This window comes from Oxyura jamaicensis, chromosome 1, assembly GCF_011077185.1.
Source record: "Oxyura jamaicensis isolate SHBP4307 breed ruddy duck chromosome 1, BPBGC_Ojam_1.0, whole genome shotgun sequence".
NCBI classification, from domain to species: Eukaryota; Metazoa; Chordata; class Aves; order Anseriformes; family Anatidae; genus Oxyura; species Oxyura jamaicensis.
Window position 1 is genome coordinate 94,895,202 of NC_048893.1, and position 19,319 is coordinate 94,914,520.

The 19,319-nt window shown below is 37.9% G+C and overlaps 1 protein-coding gene across 10 annotated transcripts in view; it reads right to left on the reverse strand.

Annotated features, from left to right (window-relative positions):
* POU2F1 (POU class 2 homeobox 1) overlaps nt 1–19,319 on the reverse strand; it is a 117,132-nt gene that overhangs the window by 26,214 nt on the left and 71,599 nt on the right. For 4 of the 10 annotated variants that reach the window (XM_035315244.1, XM_035315246.1, XM_035315247.1 and 1 more), the window contains exons 5-8: nt 17,980–18,099; nt 16,091–16,270; nt 10,256–10,382; nt 2,016–2,110 (exon numbers count right to left, since the gene is read on the reverse strand). In XM_035315244.1, coding sequence (XP_035171135.1) covers nt 2,016–2,110; nt 10,256–10,382; nt 16,091–16,270; nt 17,980–18,099 — 522 coding nt within the window. The remainder of the gene's footprint in view (nt 1–2,015; nt 2,111–10,255; nt 10,383–16,090; nt 16,271–17,979; nt 18,100–19,319) is intronic. The other 6 variants (XM_035315245.1, XM_035315249.1, XM_035315253.1 and 3 more) reach the window with 6 other exon arrangements.

The window sequence follows — 19,319 nt, forward strand, 5'->3', positions numbered from 1 at the left end:
GAAGTTGCTCAAAGAAAGGCTGAACACTCCTACTTTCATACAGTTCTATCATTTATAGTCTGCTTGGCATTTTTAATCATTTTTAAATTGAATTTACTGCTTGTGTGTGGTGGCAGATTGTCATCAGCCCCAAAGATTCAACTCTCCTATTGAATCTTGGAACAGCAAGCACCTACAGGGACAGCAAACATAGCAAGTTTCCTCTAATGCCATCTCTTGGGACTGATTTAACTCTTCCAGTAAGAAAAAACAGATCTCTCTCTAACACTTCCATTTAGACTTGCAACAATATGGGTAGATGCCCCGGTGATATCAGAAATTAAACAAAAACAACCTAGAGAAAATAATTCCTTTTAGACCTTTTTTTTTTTCCTGCATAATTCCTGGCTAATTTTCCAGGAAGTCAGCACAATATTCAATATTCCTGAATATTAGCATACTGCTAATATTTTGCTATGCAGCAATAAGAAGAATCTGTAAAAAAAAAAAAAAACTGAGCATGATGGAAAATATTCACAGGTGAACAATATAAATTAAGATCTGGTATTGCACAGTGCATGTTTTACGTGCAACAGAAACACTGGAAACATGCTTTGAGTATAACTTTACTTTTTATGTGCAATAGATAACCTGAAATGAAGAGACAAATCTTTCACTCTAGTTAAATTCTATTCAGTTCAGTTGAATAGCTTTTATGTCTTATGCCCAGATCTGAAACTACAGGCTCCTTCAGTGCAATTAAGAACAGCCTCAAGTCTATGCAACACCAGAATAGCTTGCAAATATCCAGAAATGGCTGTTCTAAAAGAAATTTCCCATACATAGCAGAGTCTTTACATCGCTCCGTATGTTGTTTTTCTCCTGGCTTAGTACAGCAGTATTGTGCAGTGCACAGCAGATGGTAGAGGAAGGTCAGCATCTATAATTCCATTACTTGAGAAATAATGTGATCATATATGATCTTTCTAGGATTGCAGATATGTGTGTCACACTATAGGGGTTTTCAGAGTTCTTAAATTTACATTAAACATACTGGATAATTACTGCAGTGTCTTTATTGGCTTCATCCCCATTATATAATTTGTTTTCTCTTTGTGGTTTTGATACTTCTTTTAATCCAAGCATAATCTTTAGCCGGGAATCATGCTGCTAACCAAAGTATGAACTACAGAGGTGAGACAAATTCCATTTTCCGCATGGTACATGAAAAATACTATAGGTGGTATAACAGAAAATATAGTTTTCTAAGACTCTGACAGACTCAGGTGTCTTATTACGGACTAAAAATTTCTTACATGTAACCAGGTTGGCACGGAGATACTGGATGATATTACACACTATTTTAGAAACAGCATGCAGTCATGTAACTAAACTGCATAGTAAAATCCAGAGTGAAGCAAAATTAAATTTGCAGGCACGTGCAACCTTAAAATTGCTTTTCTTACAGTCTGAAAGCTTAATCACAGAGCTTTAATATTTTAACATATATCTAACAGAATATTTTAATGCATTTCTGACAATACCTTTGCCTTCGGAGAAGGTAACTAATAAGATTGGCAATGACTTGGCAATAATAGCAGAACTACAGGCTAAAATAGAAACAGATTACCACTGCAATCTTTTTAAAAATAAATAAAAAGATACTAGTCTGTAATCTTCTTTTTGAGGTTTTTGGGTAGCCCACACCTTGTTCCTCTGAATTTAAGAAATTTATATATTGTCCAAGAAAACCTTACAGGAGATCAAATGCTGCTGTAGTCCCATTAACTCAAAATGTCAAACATGAAAAATTTCAGATAAAAATAAAAATTAAGAGTGTTAAGTGTGGGGGGAAAAAAAGCATATTAGAGTAGAAACTTACAAAACTGAAGTTACTGATACTTCAGTTATATACTGAATCTATAGCTGTTATAGATTCAGTTATATACTGAATCTAATCAATAGAAAGAGTCCCCTCACTCGTAATAATTCACGGCCCCCCACAGCAACTTATGAACTGTAGAAATAAGCCTGACCTGCGAGGCAAGGGTGATGCTTGGCTGAGACTGCAGGAGGTTGGCTTGGCTTTGCTGAGGTAGTTGCGTTAAGAGATTCTGCGCTTGCAGGAGACCTGGAAAGAGGAAAGGGTGGTTTTGGTTCGTCTGTACAGCAATGACTAGAACATGACATGAGGTGAAACAAGGCTCTTGCCAAATAATTTGAATTATAAGAAATTTGAGAAGGAAGCCTTTATTTCTATCCCTGCAGAGATACTTCCAGACTTTGGACTTTTCAGTCCAAAATCCCCTTGTATTTTCCTGTAGCATTTATGGTGACAGACAGGTGAAATGAAGTAGCCTGTGCCACTCTGCTCTGTAGAAACTGTAATGACCTAAGTTCTCCTAGTTCTGTGTGCAGGAATCATTTATTGCCCCTTTCAGCTTACAGGTGCTACAGGTAATTTTCTTTCCGTAATCAAAGCTGACCAAGAGTCAGGGAGCAAAAAGGACTTCAGCAACTGAATATTAATCAAATACACAGACTGGGCTCTTTAATCATTCTTCACCCTCTCCATACTACCCCATGCCAGCCGCCTAACAAGAAGGCAAATTTCTCTGGCAAAGCAAATCATGCCAGAAGACAAAACAAGCCCAGATTACCTCCTCCTGGTTGAAATAAAGAAGGAACCTTTTACAAAAGTAACAAGATACAGAACACTGTTTGAATTGCACAAATAGAATAAACATTGCAGTTAATATATGAAAACCTCCACTATTATGAAATGACAACATTAAAGAACAAGTGAGACTGATACAACCAACATACCCAATATGCTGTCACTCTAAAAATAAACTCTTTCAGTCTGCTATTTGCACAGTTTATCACATCTCTCTAAAATTGAGGTATATGCTTGAATCTACATAATTTAACCAGGAGTTATCTATTTTTTTTCTGCATTACTAAAATATATTTTAAAGGGTAAGAATCTTGACAAAGATAGACCTACAGTTAGTCAACTCCCTCAATTTTATTATGAATAATACTGTACTCTGTATGTAACTCCTGACTACGTCTATCAGCTTCCCCTATAATAATTTTAGAGCCTGACTAATTAAATCTATGTTTAGTGAGCATCTTCAAGATACCAAGTTCCTAAAAACAGGGGTGACACGACAACAACAGATAGACAGTATGGCCACTCAGAGGACAGAACACCAAATAAGTATCACATAAGGAAAACTGTGCAATTTGAGTTTAACATTGCCTGTTTTGGCACATCAGCTGGCCAATCCATCATGTGCACCACTCACGACCAGCTATCTCTTACCAGAATACAGACAGGGGACACAGGAATTAGGGACTTGATAAATAGTGAGTGGGAAACTGGATGTTTTATGAGAGGTTAAGGCCATAGGAGACAAAAGCTAGGACTATCACAGAGTAGGAAGGAGAAAATGTAACTTCAAAGAGGGATACTGAGCTACAGAATTGTCTCCTGATCTTATCATAAAAAAAAAAAAAAAAAAAAAAACAATGTTGAATGTTTTTTACATACAATGCATTACTGTTAAAATGCTCAAGACGTACAAAATAAAGCTGGCTGCTTATGCAACACAATATGGCAGCATAGCCAACTACATAAATTTTCTTTGTATCACATAATCAACATTTTTCAACTGTTTTCATAAGGCCTCAGGGTGGGAATAGATCACTTCAAGGAATTTCCAAGGTCACTACATACTGGTAGCTATACTACTTCTTGCAAGGCAAGTATCTGCTCACTTGAAAGATAATCTCAGCTACCCAAATCTAATTCTTAATTAGTGAACGATCATCTCTATTTAAGAGTTTTTGACCTTTATTTAGTGACTGTAAATTTTAACTAGCCTGAAACAGAAAGGGACAAGCCATCACAACGATGCTATAGAGCAGCTGGCCAACAACAAAACAAAAAACAGGCAGCTGACAGTGACCACATTTGACCCGTAATCCACCTGCTAACACAATCGATCACAAGTTACTGACTCATCTTGTGACTGTAATCAGAGTAATTAGGATTGTCCTTTTGTGATTTTTTGTCCTCAAAGAAATCCCAGAGGATATTTTTCGGGCAATAACACTTCTGCTGAAGAGCATGAGATGACTACACCTTTCCTCATTTTCTTCTCCCTTGTACGTTCTGAATTAATTATCACTGAAGGACAGAATAAAATATTGTGAATGTGTTCCACACACTCAGTTTTTACATCATTTTATCCTACTTAAGAAATACCCATACAAGGTGTCTCAGGTAGGAACGAGAGAAAAAACAAGTTAGTTGAAGCTGAACCACTAGCTGACTGAAGTAATAATTGGGAAAGCAGCTGAGCTGTTTTGGCAAAGCATGTCATGCTTTGGGCTCTTATTGGCTTCTCTGAGTGGGCGGCTGCAGTTTAGCTTTTTTTTCCAGACATGACTTGGATTAGCCTGAACTTCACCTTCGTTTTCTTTGAGAGGAGACTATCAGTCCCCACTTTGGTCCAAGATAACTTCAGTGACAATATACTGGGCACATAGCACTGCCTTTAAATATAGTGTAAATTCAAAACTGCACCTTTTAGGTAACTGCTGTGATATTTGGGTTGCAGACTTTTTCATTTCCTCAGGGACTGATACGGCTGCCAATGCTGATTCATGTCTTTACTACAAAAATGATGGAGCAGAACAAACTCTCAGCAATTTTGTGGACAGTACCAAAAAAGTGGAGAGAAGAATATGTTGGAAGCCAGGGTCTAGACTGGTTGGACAAATGGTACCTCATGAAGATCAATAAAAGAAAATGCAAAGTCCTGGTTATGAGCTGGAATGACCCTGTACAGCAATACAGGCCAGGTATTGTCAGCCTAAAAAGCAGTTTTCCAAAAAATGACCAGGTGATGTTGGGGGAAAACACAACGAATATTTCATCACCTTGCCCTTACGCTGAAGGAGGCTAACCACATCCTGGGCTGTATTAGTAAGAGCACAACCAGCATGTTAAGGGCTGTGATTCTGCCCCTCCACTTGGCACTTGTGAGACCACAGCTAGAGCATTGTGTTGAGCCTTGGGCTTCCCAGTACAAGACAAAATGGCATCCATGATTACACACATTCAGGGCCCACTAGGATGGCTAGGAGGCCGGAACATCCATAGAAGGAATGGGTAAGAATGGGTACCAGTGCTGGATTGTTCAGCTATTGCTGTCCTCAAGGGTAGAAATGGAGTCTTCTCGAGGGTGCACACAAATAGTAAGCAGCTACAGATACAAACCAGAACACGAAAAACTTCAACTAGAACTTTTCCTCTTGAAGGAAGGAGGGTTGTTGTTGTTAGGTGGTTATGTTTTTTCTTATTGAGGCAGGTACCTGAAGAGGTTGCAGAATCTCTAGCCCTGAAGATGTTCAAAGCTCAACTACACATGCCACTGAATACCCTACTGTAACTACAAGGGGTGTGACCTCTAGAGGTCTCTTCCAACCTACATGATTATTTTTTTTGAATCTCTAAGAACTACCGTACTTGCATACCTAACTTTACAGAGGTAGAACCCAAAGCAGAGGGTCAGAAATAGCAAGAGCCCAGTAGTATCACTGCAGTAAAAATAGCAAATAAAACACCTGTGTGAAGCTCCAAAAGAATGGCCATATAGACATAAAGATTTTTGTAATAAAAGTATGTTTTAGAGGTAACTACTTTTGTTTAAAATAGTTAAAATAAATCCATCTACCATCACCTAGGCCTTTTCTTTTAATATCTACAAACATTGAATGTTTTGGCCCAAAGCCAAAAAAATCCTCCTGCCAGCCAACAGTCCCTAAGGACTGACTTGGGCTTCAGCTGTTACTATCAAAAATGAAACCACAGATAAAACTAACATTCAAGTGCCATTTTTTTTTCAGCATGATTCTTTAAGAGTTGGCCCAGACACACACTACATAATTCATGTCTAACTGATCTCCCTAAAAGAGTGAAATTTTTAATTGAAGAAAAACCTGACTGCTTTTTTTCTGCCAAATATGTTCATCTTCTCACTAACATATCCTTAAAGTGGGCATGCAAAGCTAAACCACTACAATGTTTTAATTTGATTAACTGAAAAAGATAGAAAGGGAAGAAGGAAGGGTATCACACTATACATTACATAGTGTCATTTGATCAACTTTGTTGATGAGGCAAAGAAACTCCAGGGCACTTGGGTGTACCTTCTTTCATCTAACCCGGTTCTTCCAAAGTGGGGACTCAGAACTGAAATCATACTGGGAGTGAACACAGTAGAGAAAGTGCTAATTTATGGATTCCTACAAATATGTTGCACTGAGATATTAAACTGCTGCCCGTTTTGCAGTATCCAGGAACCTTTTAATGTCAGTTCAAGAACATGATGCAAATATGCTGTGCAGTTTTGAAGACTATCACTTCAGTGATCCATGCAAAGGTGCTGCCATCCTACTACAAATGAAAAAACATTTTTACCATGCCACATGGATGGTTAGGACCAAAGACTTGATTTCAGAGTGTGCAGTAAACATTAACAATTAAATTCATAACTTGGTAATGAGTAGTTGCAGCCCAGGGGGAAGTCACCCTTTAAATCACTTTGTCCAAGTTCTCATCCCATTTTAAGATTTTTCCCTCACCTGGGGCACAAATTTTGGCCAGTAGTTGAATAAAATGCATTTGTGTCACCAAATACACTGTCATTAAGATTCTCTTGAGAATGAAGGACAGGGCATCCTCATCTGTGTTCTGATGGCACCAAAGCCCTTACACCTGGTTCACATAGCATATTATCAAAATAATGATGAGTCCTGGAAGGGCAGTACAGGCGCACAGTCACAAATGAGACTAACATTTGTGTTACAAATCTGATGCATCTGAGAAGAAGCAACTTTTTTTTTTTTTAATCTGTAGTATAACTAGAAAGTTTCTAAGAACAGGGCTGGACTGGGCTTGCTGCCATCATCTGAGGTATTTTTGCAATAAAAAATTGAAATCATACAATACCTTTAATAATAAACAGTGATAACTTGAAGAAGTAGGGCCAGATTTAATGTTTAAAGCTAAACATGAGCTTATCTTCCTTATTTGCTTTTCTAAATACTTTCCTTATAAGTATCTTAAGTTGTTTCTAAACCAGTTCTCACTCCTTGACAACAATGCAGTCTTTTCTCACATCTTAACTTCTGTTTGCAAGACTAATTTAAGTGAAACGCAGAACCATTCCCCCCCATTCAGATTTTTATCAATATAATTTTTATTGGCAATATCTTCCACATAGAAAGGTGAATGGTCATCTGAACATATTTTTAAAAAGCAAGTACAATTACAGCAGATGATGTTGAACTGATGATTCTAGAGACATACCTATCACTTCACAGAACAGAGACAAAAGGTATAGAGAGCATAACATGCTACCTTCTTGCCTGAAACTTTAACAATAACCATATAATGGTTTGAATTTGAAGGGACCTTAAAGATCATCTAATTCCAATCCCCCTGCTATAGGCAAGGTCATAATTGCACTAAATAAGAAGGTGTTCCAAATTTCTATTTCCATGTAATCTTCTGCTTATCTGTTGAGGCTTGAAACAATTCCTTTGGATATGATGTTACCTATTAAAAGTTACAAAAAAAAACTTTTTTTTTTTTTTTAACATAACACTGAATAAGTAGAAAGCGTGGAAATGGAATTGGACATGTGGTAGTGGATTTATGGAGAAAAATTCACACCTGCTGCCATGATCTGTGCGTTGAAGAACGCTGAACGAACTAATATTTTTAGTATTGAATTTCCTAGAATTTTGTAGAAGTGGGATCTTAAGGGGTTAAGCCATGGCATTCAACCCCTTCTAAGAATCTATATAAGGCTGCTGATGATCACATTGCTCAGCCCCCATCATCTTTTCAAATAAAATAAGTTTCTCTACCAAATGTTTGCACGTCTATGATGTTGCTTAGGGATACTATTCTTCACTCATTTCCTTCAATACTGTTCTCTTGTATCAGAAATAATGTCTCACATACATGACATGACACAAAATATGGTATGTAGTATGGTATGTAAAGCAACAGATTTCTTCCAGAATAGATAATTGATGAATAAATCTGAATTTTTATTTAATTACTAAATGGGTGCATATATATAAAGCTGTATGCAATACCAATAAGGCATCAAAAAGCTGAATGTCTTTAAAACAAAAGAAACTTTTATGCTAGTTTCTTCAGATTATTTATTTTATGAAGTTAACTAATGCAGCAACAGGACAAGAACAAGGAAAAGTCAGCTCAACAGCAGAGACAAAAAATACACAATTTCTCAGTCTTTCTCATAAATAACATGCTGTTTGAGATCTTCTAACAATAACCATGAAATACTGCAGAAAGCCATACTCAGTAAGATAAGGACTATTATGACATACATGTTGCTTTATCATTGAGTGCTCATGAAGAAAATTAGATCCATTCAAGCATTCCAGTTTGGAAGGTTGTCACACTAGTGGCTGATGGTCAGAATACAGAATATAAATCTTCCTACATTTTTGAGCTATTCAGTTGTCCAGGCTGCACATTACCAGTAAAACATGGTGTTTCCATACACACTGTGTCACTGAAGACAGCAATATGCAGGTTCTAACTGTAGTCAAGAAATCATTTTCAGAGCAGGCCCCTGGAAAATATACTATAAAGGCCTCTTCTGGTAGTTATTCTATTTCAGGAGACTTAGAACAAAAAGCCCTCTTTCCTTTCTACAATGCAAACAACTAATTTTGAGAGATGAATATAATACACTTCTGTTAGTTTCCTTCTTTGTGAAGCATCTTCAGAGACTTTTTAGAAATAAAGATATTATAGATATTTAGAAAACCCAGGAGAAATTCCCTGAGAACTGTAGGCAGACATGAATGCTGGTTATTGAGTTTTTTCAAAACAATGCTTTTTTGCCTGCTGTTAGTTTAAAAGAGTGTTTTAAAGTTTGAACAATCCTGAATATCCTTGAACAAAACTTTGGTAAAGTTTCATGTCTTCTAAAAAAAAGTAAAGCTTTTAAGTTCCGCTTCATTTTAAGAAACTAGTACATCACTAAACGCCTCAGTCTTTTAGTCATTCTCTACCAGGGTTGGTATAAAAGCTCTCCTAAATCAAGTACTGTTAAAAGAAGGTTAATTTTGACTAGCCCTTCATTCAAATGTTAGAGCATTCAGATGGTAAAAGAGCTTCAGCACAATGGAAAGCCAGTTCTATCCAAGTCATGGTGTGTAAGAAGAAATGATGCATGGAACAAAACTGAAAGGAACAGAAGAAAATGAGGTGCAAAGAGCTGCTTCACAGGACAGCCAAGCTCTGGAAGACTCTTCAGCCATAACAGGATATGCCTTCTGAACAAGAACCTTTGGATTACTAGACTGGAACAACTTAAGTGGAATTCATGTAGAAGAGACAGGAAAAAAAGGCCACTGGACTCTATTAGCATTGTAGTATATCAGCCATGGCCAAATACAGTTGTCTGAGGGTATCAACAAATGATGTAACCAGTAATGTGATGTATTTAAACTTGAATGCATTATTTCTTGAGTGACGCTCCTGTACAGCATCTTAACTGGTCTAGCACTACTACCTACCACTCAATTTGCATTTAACTTGCAAGCCATACCCAGTCTGTTGCCAAAATATTCTTTACAAGTGCTGTTATATGAAATCAAGCATTCTAGCTGTTTTTCCCAAGGTATAGTAATTATTTCAGTTTATGACAACATTACCTGTACCCCTTTTAGGCTTAGGGACTTTTTTAGTCTCCCCCAAGAACACTAGATTTTGTAACCTTTTTCCAGTCTGAGATTTCTGTAACCCTTTTAGCATGGATCTAATTCAGATAGCCCAGATTCCCTCCAGGCATCTACCTCTTAGGATTATGACTGAGTTCTGGAAAGCTGTCTTCCCAGTAAGCTTCCTTCTCAAGATCCTGGCCCAGAAATTCACTTGCCGTGTTATTTCCCAAGAGTCCTTGCTAACTAATGTTCCCATGACATAATCTCTGGATTGATCCTTGTAGAGAAGTCAGATACATAAACTCTGATGAGGCTGAGGTCTAACACCAAGAAAGGGCCAACCTGTTAAGAGCCTCCTAATTACAATACTGTTATTTCTCCAAGGGAATATCAACAGCTAATGAAGGTATATAAACCTCCTCAGTTTCAGCTTTTCCTCAAAGAAGCTATATTTTTTTGTTGTTGTTTGTTTGTGGCAAGGAGCACTTACCCTGCTGCCCCTGCGGTGTTTGTGAGATGATGAACTGTGCTGGCTGCAAGTTGGTTGTTGGATGCACCAACACAAACTGTTGCAGGTTGAGATTCTGCTGCTGAAGCTGCTGCAAGTGCTGCAAATCCTTAAGGAAACAGGAGGGGGGGGGGGGGGAAAACAAAAAAAAAAAAAGGGAAAAAAGGGGGGGGAGGGGGGAAGAGAGCTGTGTGTTAGACATTTAAGTCATCCATGAATCCCAATTTAACTACATTCCCCAACCAGTTACACGATACCATTCAGAGATAAAAAGTGGATGTCAAACACAGCAGTTCTGCTACTAAATATCTTTTAGACTGGCAATATGAAATTTCACTGTCCTTAAAAAAATGCTTACTAAATAACCCAACAAAGCCTTTCTAACACTGTTCTGCTTAAAAATAATAATCAGTTCCCCCCCTCAAAGCGTGTAAGTTTTCAAATACCTTAGCATACAAATACTGTCAGCACTTGCATTTCTCAGACTTTTTTGCAGATGCAACTCTGCTATAACATTCATTGTTGGCAAATCAAGCACATTAGCTAGGAGCTATTTTTGTTTATAACAACAATTTGCAATTACCATTTTAATTAGCATCAGGAAAGCAAAAAATTACAAATTCTTAGTATGCACTCTGGTTGTTCAGGTCAAAATTTGGGAAGCAGCTAACCCAAACAGTATACAATCATATTTGATTAGTTTTGAATGGAATTACAATAAGCTTAGTAGACATGGCTACAACTAGGAATAACCCCAAACATTGCACTATTGTATAACCCTACTTTTATGTATTTAAACCATTCAGAACTGTTAATTTTCTATAATGAAATGATTGGTCCTGATGTAAACGCTAATCTCTGAGAAACTGAATCACCACAGTTCGACTTGATGTTTAGCTGGAGAATGAAAACGGAACTACTTTTTAAGAAAATAGCTCAAAACTAGCCCTGTTTTCTTTTCCAGAAAGGACAATAATTGAAGAAAATAAAAGCACAGAGAATAAACAGACAACTGAACCGTCAATATGAGAGTTATCCATACACATAAGCAGAATCTTCCAATCTTCCCCAGAAGCAGCTATTTCAAAATAGCTGCTCCCTGCCAAGCTGGTGACCAAAGTCAGAAATATCTTCCATTCTTACAAGCTCCAATTCAACAAACAAAGCACTTCCCAAAACTTTCTTTCGAATAAGTCACTCAGATACCTGAGTATCTGTTGACACATACCCTCTACTGGGTCCACCGTGTCAGAAAACATTAACAATGCCAGCCTACTCCTAAACCTTTGCTTGGTCCGATTGCTTGAATGGAGCTACTCGCGTTAACATACCTCCTAATGTACTTCAATTAAAGTGAGCCAGACTAACGAAGACCTGCTTCTTAAGGCTTATAAACTAATCCCCCATACATTTTGACTGACACAAGTTAGTGAGCTCTCACACAAGCGGCTCTGCCAGCAGATGTGACAGGCCATCAACTACCAGCAACAGAGATGGTGATGAAAAGCCAAGACATACTGACTAGGGTAACTTTTTATTTAACCAACATTAAATACAACTATTTGCAGATTATATCTACCTGCCCGTGCCCTTACGGTATTTTAAAGATGTTAAACTTAGACTTAAAAGCTGCAACAATCTTTTTCTGGCGAAAGGGGACAGGAGTGTCAGTGGGTGGAAAGGAAGACCAGGGGGTTGAAGAGTCCCTTGATTTATGAGACCACAAACATGCCTTACAAGAAAGTGACTACTTAACCTGCATTATAAAGACACTGGCCATCAATCACTGGGGCAACTTTGTCACATTAAGTCAAAAGCATGCAGTGTAATAATACGGTAGACAGACACCAGATGGCATTGACCAAACAACGCCTTTTAAGAAATGGAAACTTCTATTTTACAAGAGAACGGTAAAATAATTTAAAAGCGCCCCCAGCACAAGAGAGCGTTTTTTAAGTTTGCTTTCAGAAAAATTGAGAAGTACTGCAACCATTCCTATGAAATCAAGGTCAATTTCTTTCATAAAAAAAAAAAGTAAAGACTTGCTCCATTTTTTTCCCCCCAGGAACATTCTATGTTTCTTCTGGCTTCATGGTAAAGTTATATTGGACAGAACTGATACTAAAAAAACTCCTCCTACTCTTGAGCCCAGTGTGACATAGACCTCCACTCATTTATTCATTGATACTCAATACTCTACTGGTTACCTTTGCAAACTGAGCAGACCCTCCAGCACAAAGGGCCTCACACTGAATTGGATGTGAATACTAGATGTAGAGGAAGAAAAAAAAAGAGTAGGGCAAGGTGACTAAAGCAGAGAAACCTGTGAGGAAAGAGACAAATGAAGAGAGGCTGAAGGATGAAAATACGGGTGGATAAGAAAAAAAAGTATAAATCCAAAAGGTAGAGTTAGGAAGAAAGTTTTGAAGAAAAGAGTATGGACAGAAATATATAGGTTGAGGGCTTCCCAACACTAAAAAAAAAAAAAAAAATGTAAAGTCCCCAGATGACCCAATAGATCTCACATGATTTGAAAAACCACCACAGAAGACAGTAGTTATGTACAAGAGTACAAATAACAGGACAGGGGAGAGAGTAGTGTATTTCCAAGGTCAAAGAGAAGGAGAGCTTTTTGTTTAAGACCAAAATATTCATAACACAGTACTCAGCTAAAACATTGCAGCTCTTACCATCAGACTCTTATACTTTAATATGAGAAAGTTGTTTTTAAATCAAGGCCTCAGGATAACTGGTATAAGCAATCGTATTCTCTGCATCTGTCTCGGTAAATGGTATCTTGGCTGAGTCTTGTTTAAATACAGAAATATAATTATGTAATGTAGAATGGAAGTGATACCTCCAAGGCTAATCGCTCAAATAGCCCTACTGGTGCCTCAGATTCATTTGAAATCCAACCTTATTTCTACCTTGGGAAAGTTTTATTATTTCGTTAATTGTTGCACTACAATAAATCTCGCAATAGCAACCACACAAACTCCTGACATGGTTTTCCTAGGCTGTTCTTTCTTTTCTGAATTGTAAACTGTATAACACTATTGCAAATATGTAGAAAGAGATGGACAGACTCTTGTGGAAATGTCTTCTGGTGCTTCCCAAGAAGTTAGCAAGATCAAAGCAATTCAGCTCCTATCTCAGCAGGATAATCCACCAAGAGAAGTGGAATATCTTGATATGAGGACTTCTTTATTCAAGCTGAAGTTCTAAATTTGATGCCATTATTTCAAGTTAGAGCTTCACTAAATTTCAGTATCTCTGCCATTTTGAGGTTTACACCATATAAACACTGACAATGGATCTGAAAACAACAAGTTTACAAAGAACTCCAAAATTTGGTACAACTGTTTAGTGATGGTTTAGCATCAGCCCTGCAGCAGCACTAACATCTTACCAGATTTCTGCAGCAGATACCTTACGTTAACTGTAGTGCACATCAAAGAAGTCATGCTTGTGCAATTAGTTAATTAAAATAAATATGGTAATCCCCCTGCTGCAGAGAACTGCCAGTTAATCAATTATTCAAAAATCATCAAATAAAATAAACACTCAGCTATTTGTATAATCAGCTATGTGTTTACAATAGCAACACAATGTGGAGCACTGCTCATAAAAATGTGTTGAGACACGTCAAAAAACATAGTGATATCCAACTACAAACTTATATGGTAGAAGTTTTCCATAACATATCGCAAACTATGTCCAGCAGCTGCAAAAGTTATGCCCTGCATTTTTATCATAAGAGGAAGCTAAAACAAATCAACTAATCTACGCTTACAGAATAGCCTATCCTAAAAGAGATTGTTAAATCATAAATTTAAGAAATTAGGAGCCCAATAAAAACAAATGAAATGTTAATTTGTTCCACTTGCACTACAAATACACTTTATATAGTGGCAACTACATGATCACATGCTATTTTTCCATAGAGCCTCATTCAAGCACACAAAATAGACAATGTTCACTTCTCCTGCTCCTGCTTGATGGCATACACTTTATCATTTCAACTCTACACAAAGCCTTCTCAGAAGGCTTTGCAAGTTCTAGAGAAAAACCCAATGCTAAATAAGTCATCGTAAGTGCACACATTCTCATAGCCTCCCACTGAAGAGGAAGAACAGGAGAGCAACATCTCACACATGAACAACAATGACACCAAAAGCATCGACCATGTTGGCCAGGTAAAGGTAAAGCCGGAAAGCTCAAGGTACAGATTTAATATGAATTTTAACACAGCATTTCAGTAAAGCGGACCTCACTATCCTTAAGTTGTACACCCAGAGGATAAGAGGCACACGACTATGGATCACTTATGTTTAGGTCAAAAGGATGCAAAACAGTAGATGAGAACAGACGCACAGAGAGATGCAAGAAACTAGCTGTCAAATTCCTTGACGTGGACATTTTCTATTCTTTCGTTGAAATAATGACTGTCTTATGGCTATATACAGTGGCTTAACAAAATTAAGAGATGGTCTTGGTAACTATGTTTCCTTAAATGTTACATCCTTTAGTCATCTCCAGATCATGACAGTCAATTGGGATCTTTTGCTAAAAGCAGTCACATTTGGTCACGTGAGTCAAGTGTGACAGTGCACCAAGAGTCTCAGGAGGAAAGGTCAGTATTGGCCTTTGAATTTGGGCTTCTGGTATGGCATCACACTGGCCTCTGCAGGGACTGCCAGAGGTCAGAACTTTTAGACCAACACCACAGAGCTTGGCTTCAGCTAATAAAGAAAAAAACAGTAACAGAACCAGGCTCCACAATGGGCTTCACAAACAGCTGTGACATTTCCATTCTTAATCAGTCCTCATCTTCACTTCTTAGACACTTCACCGCAATTGAACGCAAATGAAAACAGTCTGAATAGAAAGCATTGGAAAGCCTTTAAAAGCTGCTAATGGTAAGAAGCAGTAACCTTGGAGATTACATACCCAACGTACTTTGTACAGCTGGACTAATCATACTGAAATATTACATATCAAGAACTTTACTCTATGGAGAAATGGACACCAACGTTAGCAACACAATCACCTGAAAATAGTATTCATGATGCCTGTGCTCTACATTTGGTTATTCTTGTCCAGAAGTCTAAGTAGCTTCAACACTACAGATGCTAATTGTTGACTCGGTGCCTCATTCTCAACACTAAATTAAGCCAATACTGGAAGATTCAGGAGGATCTTTGCTGCTCCTACTAAGTAGAATTTCCTTGGCAAGCAGTTCTTCAGAGGTAAGAATTGACAGGTCTTTAGCAGCAGGCCATAAAGCTAGACAAATTCTGACACGACTCATCCTGGCAAGATTTTCTCTAGACAAACAGGAATGCTAATATTCTTTGTCACTGAACTCTGAGCATTAAGCTCCAAGCCAAGTTAGCACACACATCTGTCGAGTCAAGCTGCCTTTTTTCAGTTGTCATTTTATTGTTTGGACCTGAGAAGCATCTTTCATGGTATGTGGATATTTCTTCCCATATCTAAGTCTCAACAAGTGGCATTTCTATAGGCCTTTCTCTATCCATTTTTCTCCCCTTCAAGCTAACTACAAGGAGTAAAATACTGAAAATACCGCACCTTCTCAGATTCTCGAACTAATTCAGAAGCTCAGTGGAACTGCTAAGCAACTGGTTTACATTCTCAGCTATAGCTATCAACCTCACTGCTAAGGATGAGCAAGGAAAGACTAAGAGTACCTCAAGGATTCTGGAAACCCATTGAATAAGGAATAAAAAATATTACTTCAATGATGCAATTTGTCAAACTCCTTCATTTTCCACCCTCTCAAGCCTCAAGGCTCACCTGTGCAATCTGTATTGGCTGAGATAGAGGGATCTGCGTCATCGGCGTTGCAGCAGAGGCCGAGATGGTGGCACCAGCAGCGCTGTGCTGCTGACTGGCTGAATGCTGCACTGCAGCTGCCAGCAACTGTGCCTGCGCCTGTTGTAGCAATAACTGTTGCTGGGCTGGCGTCAACGTGAGCTATAAATAATTAGAAAACAGCCATTAATATTGGGAACAGCCACTTTAGCTACAGAGTCATTAACTAGCCCATTACTAGTTATATTAACCAGACATTTTTAGAACTATTACTACAGTTCAGCCATTAACTACCCAATGACTTTGGCCTTAAATAAGGACAGCTGCCTACTCAAACACACCCTATGAATCAACCTACCGCAGAACTGACATAAACCAAACTGCAGGAACGGAAACATTGGCACTTACTGGAACCCACTGAAGCTAAATTTACTTCTAAGTTTTCTCCACAACTCTACCAGGAGGTTCAGGAAAAAGGTAATTAAGTAGCAAGCAAAAGAAAAGAATCCGTAATGCCAGGACTTGAAAGGAAATTTACACCCAGCAGAACAGCAAGTGATTAGCCAGATGAATGAGAAGCAGGAATGCTGGCTATGGCTACTGAACAAACTGATAACACCCCAGCTGCTTCACATTAGCATGAATCCCTGCCATATTCCATCATTTCCATTATGCCCTAAGATATAAGTAAAGAACATGAGATCCATTTGTTTCTCTCCAAGTCTCCCCATCCGCCTTTTTTTTTCATTGTTATTAAATAGAATAGAGTTGGCAACTTTACATCCCTTTCGTTTCCCAAACACGCATTATCTCTGTGAAACAGGTGGCAGCAGTCTCTCCTTTACATGTAAATGAATCTTGATGCCCATATTTACTACAGCCCATATCTGCCTAGTCCTGGAGTCCTATGTTCCACTACTGCAGACATTCATAGAACAAAAACAACATTTTTCTCATTCTCAAAAAAACTTGAAGTTATTAAAGCCCACATACTCTATTACAACAGCCTCACTTTTAAAACTTTCAAATATAACTAAACAGAAACTACATAGGATGTTCCTTGCAATCTAACTTACTAGAAGATTCAACTAGTGAACATGAAATTAAGATATCATTTCATTCAGCTGTAGAGATGACCTAACTTAACACTTCAAATTATAAGTACATTGCTAGAACTGCCCTAAATTCCTTATTAACAGGTAAACTCTTAAAGCTGCAAAGCTGATTACATGGAAGTAAGCTCTCTAACCAAACCAGCCCATTCACAAAACTTACTGTTTTTTGTTGTTGATGTTGTTTTTAAAGTCACTGAAAGCATTTAGAACTCTTTAGAAGCACCAATTAAACAGCTATCCTATAATTCCTCCAAAACCCTTGCAATTAAAAACTCAAAATTGGTAGATTGAAACAGAAGGATTGAATAAGTTTAAGGCACAGTCCATCATAAGTTACTCAAAGAGAAATTTGTATGATACGAGAAAATTAGTGACAGCTGTTCCATCATTTCTGTTCATTATCCTAACTCAGGTAATCCAGTATGACTTATTCTCATGCTTGCAAGCCTCATTTTAATCTTGCAATAAAATAAAAATTCCTCTTTAAGACATCAGTGACTTCCTGATTTGTACACATCCATTTTATTGCAGAATGTTATTTTATTTTGGGGGATATAAACAGCTTGCAACAAAAACAGATGACTTAAGTGTGCTTTCTTTAAGAAGAAAAGATTTTCTAGTCCCTCTTGCACTCCAGCTTCTTCCTATGTTAAAGGAAACGACAGTAACCTTCACTGACAGTTCTACGGGGACAGCAATAGTGCCATCATTTGCTGGACAGGAGGCTTTACTACAGTACTCGTGGGTAAATCTTACCCCGGTGATCTGTCCTCCGGCCAGCATGAGCTGGGTTTGGGGTATGGCCGCCTGCACTGAAGGCTGCTGGGAAGGCTGGCTTGGCTGCTGAGAGTCCCCAGATTCTTCATTAGATTTAGACTAGGAAGGAAAAATACAACTCTTTATAGTGTAAAACAGATGTTAATGTGTAACACTGCTATCTCAACACTGCACAATAAAAATCTTTCATCTGCATACAAAAAGCCCTTGGGTTTATTTTAAGAGTGGGTTTAAGCAATGGCTCTACGTGCCCACCATCTCAGCTATGATTGCTCAAATATGTCTGTAGGTAATGCAGTTTGAACAAAACAAAAAGACTCTCAGGTCTTTTGTGACTCTGACATTATTTTCAGATCTCATTTCATTTTATGCAATGCAACTGAAGCTGACACTACCTTGCACCGTAAAGAAAGAAAAGGTTGTTAAAATTATTCATTGCCTAAAATCCTCAACAATGGAACATGGGAAAGGAGATTGTGTTTCCATTTTCTGTATTTGCATCCTGCACCTCTAAGTCATCATATTGTTTGGCTTACAGAGAACTCGTCTGAGAAATCCTCACAGGTTTATCCACTTACAGCAGAATGCACAGGACATACAGTGCTTCTAAATAATCAAGGTTTAGCATTTAATTGAATGCTGCTTTATTTTGAAAGGTTTGTTGTGTGTTTTTTTTTTTTTTTAAACAGAAGAAATTGTGAAGACATGAGGGAGGAAATGCAAGTGCATGAAGAGGGGGAGAGAGTTTTATGATAATTAAAACTGGTTATGCAGAACATTAAAATTCAGCATAGATTTGCATATTTTCCACCACCTGTTTTGGGGACTGCAGAGCAGGCTAATTAACATAAAGGCTCTGATTAATTCTGCCAGTCATTGAGCGATAATTACAGCGCAGGACTGTAAACATTCTGCACTGGAGATACAGCCTGTTTGCCAACATCTCTCTCAGGGATGGAAGTTTACCATGGCAACCAAGGCAATTTTCTGCCTCCTTCCTCTCAGAAAGGAAGGTCACTATACCTCCTCTTCTTTCCAAATTGTTATTATGTATAAGAGGGTCCACATTCTATTGCATTTCATGTAATGCACTACCTACATCCTTTAATAACAAGCAATACTGAAACCGGTTTTCAATAAAACTATGTCCCTTGCCCCTTAATATAGTACTGGGAAGAAGTGGCATGTTAACCGATACGCTGAAGTGTTCAGCATCATAAAAAGTTTGAAAGCTTTGTCGTCTCACATACGTTATTAAGCAATTACTCTGACTTATTTTGAAGTTACTGTATGTTGTTTACACAAGCAATCTACACTAG